The following is an 11008-nucleotide window of genomic DNA, read 5'->3' as shown; positions in this document are numbered from 1 at the left end:
TAGCGTCATTTGAATATTTATAATTGTTATTAGGATATAATTTCATGAAGTCTAGTGTAAGTTAGGCTAGGGCAAAGCGGGAGCGCAATAAAAGCTCGTTCTCTCGCTCTTGGCGAATTCGCCCCGCTTTGCCACCGTAGGTAAGGTAGGCTTAGAAGAAATTGTTTGAATATATTGAAAAGAAGTCGAGAAAAACCCTTGAAATCGAACGCACGCACCCCTTTTCTTTCGTCGTATTAAATAAAAAATTGCAGTCACCCAAGAACTTTCGGTTTTGTATTTAGAAAAACTATTCTAAAATTTCATGGCGCCCCCGGGTGGACTCGCAATTTAAACGTATATATTAATTCAAGTGGAAAGGCAAAAAGTGACAGTGACACAGTGAAGATACATACATAAATAGCCAAAATCTATTGTACATACATACATACATGTACATGCATATGTGCTGCAGCTAAATTGCCAAAGTGACCGCGACGTGTGTGCAATAATTAAACAAACCAAACTAAAAATCACCGCGTCGGTCGTGCAATACCCTGTCTGCAGCTACATATACAAGAGGAGAGTACAGCACCTGGAATTTCCTATCTTCCCAAGAGGTATTTGTGCAAAAAATTTAAAGCTCGAGTGAAGACGAAAGATTAAAAAACTCGAATTATTGTCTTGTGCTGAAACAATTGCACCTCGCTTTCAATTCTTGGCACATACGTATGACATAGTAGAGCTAGATTGCATGCTGTAGTTAGAGTTGAGCATATATATTAATACATATATACATACATATGTACATCTAACCCTCTTGGACGCAATAACTACACATATACATAACTCATTTTTACTGCAATCGCTGTCGCCCCTTTCCCCTTTCTCGTTTTCGTTGTGTCAAATATATGTATAGTTGGGTCGTTGGCCAAGCACGCATACCAATACGCAGCTGCAGCGGTGAATTTTTTCGTCTCGCTTTCGCTCTTCACCGTTGCTTATTGTTGTTCTTTTGTTTGGCGCGCTTGATCCAAACCAAACACCAAGTGACGCGCTACCCTGTTTTCGTCGGGTATATTCGTTTGGTGTCAGTAGGATCCAACTATCAATTAAGACAAAGTCGTGCCTCGTAAATCAATTTAGCGTCGATCGTTGTCGGTGCATACGCATACACAACATTAATTCTTCTGAACTGCAGCGGTGAAATTTTTCGTTTTCGCTTGTCACCAGTACAGTTCGTTGGTATTCTTGTGTGGTTTTCGTGTACGCGCCAGCCAAGCGACGCTCTACCCTAAATTTTTCGGGTATATTGGTTTTTCACCTCGTTTGGGTACAATTACCCATTATTTCATTGAGTGCCTCGGCATTAAATACGATTATTAGAAACGATCTTTCGCCTTCAGTTGCTTGCATTGAGAATCAATATGACCTCAAAAGCCAACAATATCGTCCTTGAAGAGCTGAAGAAAAAGCGCAGTTGCCGTGTCAAAGGCATTCGTTTATTAGCGGACCGTTTAGAAGCGGGGGATATTCCGCTGGTATTGACGGAGCTCGAGTGCAGACTCGAAACGCTGATGCGTAGCATTGACACGGCACGCGAACTTCAAGAGAAGATTGAAGATATAGACATTGACGATGAATTTGGAGTCGAGTTGGAAGAACTCTCAATTGTCACAAAGGCAATTTGCGCATTAAAGACAGCTGATGAGACAATACAGGCAGTACCAGCTTATGGTGGCCCAACTCGTGCTCGCCTTCCGAAGTTAGCTCTGCCGCAGTTCAGCGGCAACTATTCGGACTTTAAAAACTTCATAGGTTTATTTGAGACTCTAGTTCATAATGACCAAAGCATTCCAATTATCGAAAAGTTCAACCATTTGCTTTCGTGTCTCTCCGGTGAAGCGTTGGGAACAGTTAGGGCTTTCCAAGTAACCGAGACCAACTACGAGAAAGCAATGGCTAGCTTAAAACGGGTCTACGATAATGATTGTCTGATCTTTAAAAATCACATTGATGCTCTATTTAATCTTCCCAAAATGACCCAGCAATCAGCATCGTCCTTAAGGAACCTTATCGATACCGCCTCATCCATATATGGTTCGTTGTTGTCGATAGGCGATGATAAAAAGATCTCGAATGCGATGATTATTCATCTCGTCTTGAGCAGAGTCGATCCGGTGACCAAAGAGAAATGGGAAGAACAGCTCGATTATGACAAACTGCCACTTTGGACGGACTGTGAAAGGTTGCTTAATCGCAGACATCAGCATCTTTCGGCCGAAAATTCGGACAAACCAAAGCAGGAGCAGAAAGCTGTGCCAAGCAAGCAGCATAATCGGAGCTCATTCGCGTGTTCCACCGCGAATACTAAAAATCAACAATGCAGCTACTGCAATGCGAAAGTCCATTTGTTGACAGAGTGCAGTCCATTTGGTCGGCTAGCAGTAATGCAAAGGTTCGAATTCGCAAAAACTGCATCCTTGTGCATCAATTGTCTGCAGCCAGGCCACTCTGTAGTACGATGCAAAGCTAAGAAGTGTCGAGTGTGTGGCTGCTCACACCATACCTTATTGCATAGGTACACAGTGGCGAATAAAAGTCTAGCGTTACCATCACCCCCAGAGAATTCTTCTCCTCCTCCCAATCAGAATCAACCTTCCACTTCGCATGCTCTCCATGCGACAGCTATGGATAGAGTTATTCTGGCTACGTCGATCGTAAGCGTCCGAACAAATAATGGTGAACATGTTTTGGCCCGAGCTCTGCTTGACTCGGGGTCTCAAACCAATTTTATAACTGAGGACTTAGCACAGCGCTTACAGATCCGTAGGGAGGAGTCGTGTATCAACTTGCTTGGTATTGGTGAATCCAATTCACAAGTCAAGAAAAAGATACACACGGTGGTGAAGTCGCGAATTACTGGTAGTGAGTTTTCGGTTGATTTCTGGATTCTAAGGTCCATTTCGGGGTATCGCCATTTCGCCAAGGTCCTGACTATCCAACTCTGCAGAAAACGCTTCTCGGCTGGATTGTGTCGGGCAGATACACTCCAAAGGTGACTGCCACCCAAGAAGCTAGGAATTGTTTGAGTTGTCGAGAAGAGTCAGTGATCCACATCGACAATACATTACAAAAGTTTTGGTCACTGGAAGAATTGCCGTCTTCTAAAAAGTCTTTATCTCCTGAACACAAGTTATGTGAAAAGCATTATAGAAGGACTACTCAGGTCGTGCCTTCAGGTCGGTTTGAAGTAAGACTGCCGTTCAAATCAGATCCCAGTATCTTAGGCAACTCCTTTGAAGTGGCTAAACGGCGGTTTTTATCGCTTGAAAAAAGATTGTCTCGAGACCCCGAGTTGCAGAAAATGTACTTGGAGTTCATGGAAGAGTACCTCTCCTTGGGTCACATGTCTACCACAGACAACACAATCCCCAAAACTCCACATTATTTCATTCCACATCAGTGTGTGTTGAGGCCTCAAAGCACGTCGACCAAGCTCCGCGTCGTTTTCGATGCGTCTTGTAAAACGTCCTCTCAGGTGGCCTTGAACGACATATTGATGGTCGGTCCTACGATACAGGATGAGCTGTATTCGACATTGCTCCGATTCAGACTACACAGGTACGCCTTGACAGCCGATGTTAAGAAGATGTATCGCCAAGTCTGGGTCGCTGATGCGGATAGACAATTCCAGCTCATAGTGTGGAGAAGAGACCCGTCTGAGTCCTTGAGAATATACCAGCTCAACACCGTAACATATGGGACTGGACCAGCCCCATTTTTGGCAATTCGGTGTTTGAAGAGGTTGAGTGAGTCTGCAAAACTCTCATTCCCTAAAGCTGCTGAAGTTATCGACTCCGACTTCTATGTCGATGACATGTTGACTGGTGCTGGTTGCGTAGAGGAGTTAAAGACAATTAAGTCTGATGTGGCTCAGGTTCTTCAAACCGCTGGGTTTGAATTGACTAAATGGTTTTCGAACTCACCTGAGGTCACCGCATCCGAGAGCACAGTTAAACCGATAACGATCTCGGACTCAGAGTCAACTAAGGCGTTAGGAATATCGTGGCTGCCACACGAAGACGTCTTTAAGTTCCAAATTGACACGTCAGTTATGGGTCTCCGAGCGACAAAACGGAACATCTTATCGGTGACATCAAAGCTGTTTGACCCCCTTGGCTTGTTAAGTCCTTTAGTAATTAAGGGAAAGATCCTACTACAGGAGCTTTGGCTCAACAAGCTAGATTGGGATGAGTCAATTCCAATGAACTTGGAAACAGCATGGAACTTATTAAAAGAATCCTTGGGTCAGTTGGAGAAGATTACCATACCTCGATTTGTGCATACTGATCCCATGTCACCGATTCAAGTACATGCCTTTGCTTATGGAGCCTGCGTCTATATCCGTAGAAAGACTGCAGAAGGTTTCAAGGTCTCCTTGTTGACTGCAAAGTCGAAAGTAGCGCCACTCAAGACGAAAACGCTCCCAAGGCTTGAGTTATGTGCCGCTCACCTTCTAGCAGACCTTTGTCACCGAATCAAATCCCTGCTCAAGGTTCCAATTGATAAAATGATATTCTGGTCAGATTCAGAAGTTACTCTTCATTGGATCAGATCCCACCCTTCGTCGTTGTCAACATTCGTTGCGAACCGAGTAGCGGAGATTCAAGAGTGGTCAAGTGAAGCTACGTGGCGGCATGTGCCAACAAAACAGAACCCAGCAGACATAGTTTCGAGAGGTTGTGACGTAGAGGAAATCGTGCAGTCGATCTGGTTTGGAGGACCAGAGTTCTTAAAGTTTGAAGAAGAGAGCTGGCCCAGAAATCCACACTTCGAGCTTTCCGAAGAAGAGAAACAGATGGAAAGTCGGAAGAAATCGGTCGGACTGACCGTCGCGGCCAAGCCAAATTACTTAGTGGATGTAATCGAGGGATACTCGTCACACCTCAAACTGCTAAGAGTGTTCGTTTTCGTGTTCCGCTTCATCCGAAAATGCAAAGACAAAAGTCTCAACTTTGGAAAAATTCCGTCATCCGTAGAATACGACGAGGCGTTTCTAAAAATAGTCGAAATAACACAGAAAAATGAGTCTCAAGAAGATATTGAAAGGGTTCGTAAAGGCACCAAGTTAGGCCCCAGTCTTCAGCGCTTGAATCCCTTCATCCATGAAGAGGCTGGGACATGGTGCTCTTTTTCGTTGTTGCGAGTTGGGGGGCGACTAGTTAACGCTCCTATGTCATATAATGCCAAGTTTCCTTTGTTATTGACAAAACGCTCGCAGTTTGTGCAGACATACGTTCGCTATCTGCATCAAACGAATTTTCATGCCGGCCCACGAGCACTCGTGAGTATCCTTAGACAGCGCATTTGGATAGTGAATGCTCAGGCGGTCTGCAGGGCGACAGTTAGGTCGTGTATTCGTTGCTTTAAATGCAAGCCGCTACTCCAGACCCAAATGATGGGCAACTTACCCGCAGACCGGCTCCGTGCTCTCCGCCCATTTTCAGTATGTGGCGTTGATTTTTGTGGCCCAGTCTATACGACTCTGAAAATTCGTGGAAGGCCCCCTTATAAGTCCTACATAGCGTTATTTGTCTGTTTTGCGTCCAAGGCGGTTCATTTAGAAATTGTCTCCGATTTGACGACTAATTCCTTCTTGTTGGCATTCCAAAGGTTCGTCGGTCGTCGAGGATGTCCGCAACGCGTGAACTGCGACAACGCGACAAATTTCGTCGGAGCAAGTCGCCACTTCAGCGAACTGCGGAGGAAGATGGAGGCGGAAGCGGACGCGATACGCGAATTTGCGTCAAGAAGCGGGTGCGAGTTTGCCTTCATACCGCCTCGAGCACCGCACATGGGCGGACTTTGGGAGGCCGGTGTGAAGTCTGCCAAGGGCCTACTCCTACGCGCCATCGGAAGCGCTCTCCTCACCGCAGAGGAGCTGGAGACCGTGCTGGTCGGGATCGAGGCAGTGCTCAACTCGCGCCCGCTAGGACCCCTAAGCCCAGACCCAAGCGACGGAGACGCGCTGACTCCCGGGCACCTGCTGACAGGCGGGCCGCTCATCGCACCCCCAGCACCCAGGACCCCGGACCAGGAGGGTCTGAGCTGCTTAAAGCGATGGCGGCTTGTCTCGTCAGCCAGGCAAATGTTCTGGCAGCGATGGTCCCGGGAGTATGTGCTGGGATTACAAATCAGATGCAAGTGGCACCAGGAGGAGCCAAACATAAAGGAAGGCGACCTAGTAATCGTCGCCGAGGACAACCTGCCCCCTCAACAGTGGCTCCTAGGAAGGGTGGTCGGAACAACCGCCGGGCAGGACGGAAGGGTCAGAGTGGTCGAGCTAAGGACGAGCAGCGGAGCCACGTTCAGGAGGGCCGATACACAAATTGGCGCTTCTGCCAATGGTTTTGAAGCCTTCCAGGCCTTCAACGGGGCCGGTGTAGCGTCATTTGAATATTTATAATTGTTATTAGGATATAATTTCATGAAGTCTAGTGTAAGTTAGGCTAGGGCAAAGCGGGAGCGCAATAAAAGCTCGTTCTCTCGCTCTTGGCGAATTCGCCCCGCTTTGCCACCGTAGGTAAGGTAGGCTTAGAAGAAATTGTTTGAATATATTGAAAAGAAGTCGAGAAAAACCCTTGAAATCGAACGCACGCACCCCTTTTCTTTCGTCGTATTAAATAAAAAATTGCAGTCACCCAAGAACTTTCGGTTTTGTATTTAGAAAAACTATTCTAAAATTTCACAGTGAAATATCACTTAAAAAGGGTAATTGGGGACAATAATTTAACCTATGAGGAAATGTCAACTCTATTATGTCAAATTGAAGCGGACCTAAATTCACGCCCTTTGTATACAGCTACAAATGATATTGACGATCTGGATGTATTAACACCAGGTCATTTTATAATTGGAAGGCCAATATTTGGCCCGATTGAGACAATTTCAGAGGAAAAAATCGGGAATCTGGATAGATGGAGATTAATTCAGAAAATGAAAAGAGAATTTTGGATTAAATGGAAAGAAATAAATGCAAAATAGGAATGCAGAATATTAAAACAGGACAGATTGTATTAATAAAAGATGAAACCTGTCACCCAGCTAGATGGCCCTTGCGAAAAATAGAAGAAATACATAAAGGTAGGGACGTTAGAGTCAGAGTAGTAACTATAAAACATCAAGACGGATTGATAAAACGACGTATAACTAAAATTTGTCCATTAGCTGGAATTGAGTCAGAAGAGCAAGACTCAGGAATGACTCCAAAAGAGACCAGAAGTACTCGTAGTAGTAAAAGGTAATTCAAATTGCGTGTATAGGAAGATAGCAGAGACATGATCATTTGGGTCGAATTAGAAAGGCAGGGTAGTTGACTCTTCAAAGTTCCAGTAAACACTAATGCTAGAATTCAATGTAGTAACTCAAATCAAGAACTAATTGATCTTCCGCATGATAAAATACTAGTACCTCATCACAGTATTCAAACAGAAAGCTACGAACCAATTTCATCCTTTATATAAGTAATATAAGCAAAATACCAAAAATTGTTTGTAATCCATTAACAGTACCATTAATTAACCATACAGAAGAAATGGATAAGTTAAGAAACGAAATAAAATTGTTAAAAGAAGGTCATCTAACTTAAAAGGACTTAAGTTCCATCATGTATCTGGACATGCGGCCTTAATTATCGGAATCATAATAATGATAATAATCTATGCCGTAAGAAGAATTAAAGTAGCACGAAGACTGCAAACGATAGCACTTCCCTACCCACTGTAATTGACTGTAAATGATTATCTGTACTTGTAATTATAGCTATAAAGAAAATGTACACAAAAAGGTTCACAAGAATCAAAATACAAAACAATGCCACTTTCGGCCCTTTGCAGAATGTTCAAACATGAACATATTATCGTCAATACAATGCCACTTTCGGCCCCTTGCAGAATGTTTAAACATAAATTATTGTACCCATTCACTCATGTAACAACACCGATCTCTAAAAAAATTACATAAAGTAGACAAGTTACGACAGCACTGGTGTAAACAGAGATCTGTAACCCATTAATACGACAACAAAACACAAGTGGAGAAAACACTTAACAAATGCGGTCCTAAAATAAAACTAATGTAAGCATGTACTCAAATAGACACCCTCAGTAAAGTGTATCCTCTGCGTAGGTCTAACGATAATTATAGACTACCAAATTGTACCTCCTACCTACATTGTCAAATCACATATAAGGCTCTGATTTTATGAATAAAATTTAGTTTGAATTTACAACTCAACTCGCAAATGTCTAGACTTTTCTTTTAAGGTCTTAACAATAGTATTTCCTGTTCGGAATTTGTATCCGTATCGGCAGCCACACTAGATTAGTGTCAGGGGAACCATTCGATTTGAATGTCGTTTTGTTTTAAGGAGGAGGTTACCAGATCACCGAACAACAACAAAGCAGAAGCAAAGACACGCACAAAACTGTCAAATAATTATGATTTTACAAACGGTTCAAAGTGTCGAGTGAGCTCTATAAAACAGCTCTGAAATTTTAATCTATACACGTAGATTACCAAATATATACCCATAGATTTGCTCCGAGTTTTTTTTGTATGAATAATTTACACAAAATATCGCATACAAAATTTATACATTATCAAGTATGCTTTAAACTATTTTAAAAATCTATTGGGACTCGCAGAGAAAGTGACAGACGATGCCAAAAAGTACTAGATGGGGTTTCACCCCAGCCCACCATACAATTTTATTTTTTATTTTATTCAATAAGGCTATTTTAGGTCACTCATTCATAGACAGTCGTTGCAGTGATTATCCAACTATTTGATCCCGTCCGAAAAATAATTTCCGAAAGGTCTCCCCCGCGCCGTCGATGATCTCCTCACGCGGGCTGAATTTTGTTTTGATGAGTCGGTGTGTATCGAAGGAGCATTAGCCCCATTCTTTTCATCCAACTTTTCGTCAATTTCCTTCCTGTTTTTCCACTCAAAAAAAATTCCATTCAGCAGCAATCAAATACCAAAAAAAAAAAAAAAATAAATAAAAAAAAACATGTCAGTAACATATGTATCTAATTTGACATGTTCTACATGAAACATGGACTAATAGGCACCGTAATCTTGTTTGCGATAGCAGAGCACTTTGGCGGTCAAAGAGGTTACTTTTCACCCCACCAGTCCACCGAGACACCACCCCACCAGACCCATTGAACGCCTTGGGCCGCATTACAAATATTTTTGAGCACATTTATGTGTAGATCAAAGTGCATTCTATTAAATTAAACTATTCATGGGTGCCTACTATGCCGTTTTTCTCTGTGTGTATCCTCTGTTTTTAAATTTGTAATTTTCAGGGAACCAGCTTGGCCTTGGAAAACTCGTAACCTTGTGCTCGTATTTTACACCAGACTATCAGTTTACTCTGCAACAACAGGCAATCAGAATTGTTGAATAAAGCACGCACACATACTGTAAAGCCAGGCCGAGGCTGCTGGCCGAAATACCCTTCAGAATGTCGAAGGCCAACCCCAATGACAACAACAACGAGCAGCCCCCAGCCGCCAAGAGGCAGCGATTGTCAGATGTTGCAAGTAAAGATGAAAGTACTTTGAATGAGATTTCGACTACTATGGACAGCAGTGAGGGTGAGGTCGGCGGGTCCTCGGGTGGTGGCGTCTCCGATCTTTGTGAGCTACTGCATAACATACTGGTGTGCGTTGTTTGCCGCGAGGTTCCACAACCACACGACTTCTTTCAGTGCAGCCATGGGCATATCATGTGTGAGGACTGCAAGACCGCCGTTCTGGCTTTTGCCATCTTCAATAAAACGAGTGCCTGCTGCCCCAGTTGTCGATCGCTCATTAGAAACTACGATCAGGAGCAGAATCTAGTGGTGCGCCAGACCCTCTGGGAGCTACCCATCAGCTGCCCCAGCTGCAATGACCAGTTCTCAGACAGGAAAGATCTCTCCAGACACTTGGAGTTCGTTTGTGAGGGGCGTGTGGTTTGCTGCAAGTACCACTGCCTGGGCTGTTCTTGGAAGGGCCCCTACAAGGACAGCGTCTCACATGATTCCGACTGTGGGTTTCCCCAGAAGCAGGGAAAGGAGATCCTAGATATTCTGCTGCATGTCGAGGACAGGGAGCTTGAGGCCCAAAAGCCCTTGTTGCAGCTCCATCGGGTGCTGAGTGCTAGCCGGGTGGAATTTTTCACCTTGAGAATGAAGGGGATACACCGCTCAGAGGGTTTACACCCACGGACCCTCGAGTCTGAGGTAAGGTTTTGGAGAACCAGAACTCGTCTGCAGCATACCTCTGATGATCTCTTATCCCGATCCCCACAGACGATTCGTGCCTTTGAGGAGGATTGGGTGCTGCGTCTACGTCTGAAAAGAGCTGGGGAAAAAATCACCGTCAGCGGCCAGCTATTGCTTTCGACTACCCCACGAGTGTCCCTTATGGTCGACCATTTGATCCAGATGCCGCAGAGTGTCTGCAGCGCCAAGCAGCTGCACGACATACGCCCGCGTATCTACCGCCATATTTTCGATTCAACCGGCAAGTGCGCAAACCGCCAGGAGCTTCCCTTGGCGGGACCTCAGGCCCTGTACCGGCTATTTGCCATGACCCGGATCCAGCTCCGTTTGTGGATGTTTTTGCATTATTGAGCTGACGCTAAAAACCTTTAAATTGTAGTTTAAACCTTTTGATTTGATTTGATTTTTAAATTCGTTGCTTAGAGCTGAATTTTTAGGGTTTGGGCGCCTTTTGGATCTGCTCGTTCACAGCAAGACCTTCTTCAGCAGCAGCCTTGGCCTTATCATTGAAGTCGTGCAGAAGCAATCGAGTAAATTAGGCATACGTTTTTGTCTGGTCTGTTAAGGTCGGCTAGTGTCGGCTAGACTTACCTTAACGCTATCCTCGTTGAAAAAGTCCTTGATCTTTGCCAGCAGGTCGTTGAGCTAAGCCTCAACTGGCTTGGTGGGTTCCTCACGAGGCACGCGAGC

At 44.3% G+C, this 11008-nt stretch overlaps 1 protein-coding gene across 1 annotated transcript; it reads left to right on the top strand.

Moving 5' to 3' along the window:
- The first annotated feature begins 9424 nt into the window (after window positions 1–9424).
- On the top strand, window positions 9425–10669 carry LOC113566805 (cysteine and histidine-rich protein 1 homolog). The gene is made up of 2 exons (XM_026993968.1): window positions 9425–10276; window positions 10346–10669. Exons 1-2 carry the CDS (start codon window positions 9515–9517, stop codon window positions 10667–10669), a joined length of 1086 nt encoding a protein of 361 aa, XP_026849769.1. The 5' UTR covers window positions 9425–9514.
- The last annotated feature ends 339 nt before the right edge of the window (window positions 10670–11008 follow it).

The sequence above is a fragment of the Drosophila persimilis genome, unplaced genomic scaffold (genome assembly GCF_003286085.1).
Source record: "Drosophila persimilis strain 14011-0111.01,24,50 unplaced genomic scaffold, DperRS2 tig00000985-arrow-arrow-pilon, whole genome shotgun sequence".
NCBI lineage: Eukaryota > Metazoa > Arthropoda > Insecta > Diptera > Drosophilidae > Drosophila > Drosophila persimilis.
This window is presented reverse-complemented; position numbering and strand designations above follow the sequence as displayed.

Bases quoted from the DNA above. Each gene is read 5' to 3' on its own strand.
- LOC113566805 (XM_026993968.1), top strand. From the start codon at position 9,515: ATGTCGAAGGCCAACCCCAATGACAACAACAACGAGCAGCCCCCAGCC. The intron at 10,277-10,345 runs GTAAGGTTTTGG...CGATCCCCACAG, and splicing joins CACGGACCCTCGAGTCTGAG to ACGATTCGTGCCTTTGAGGA.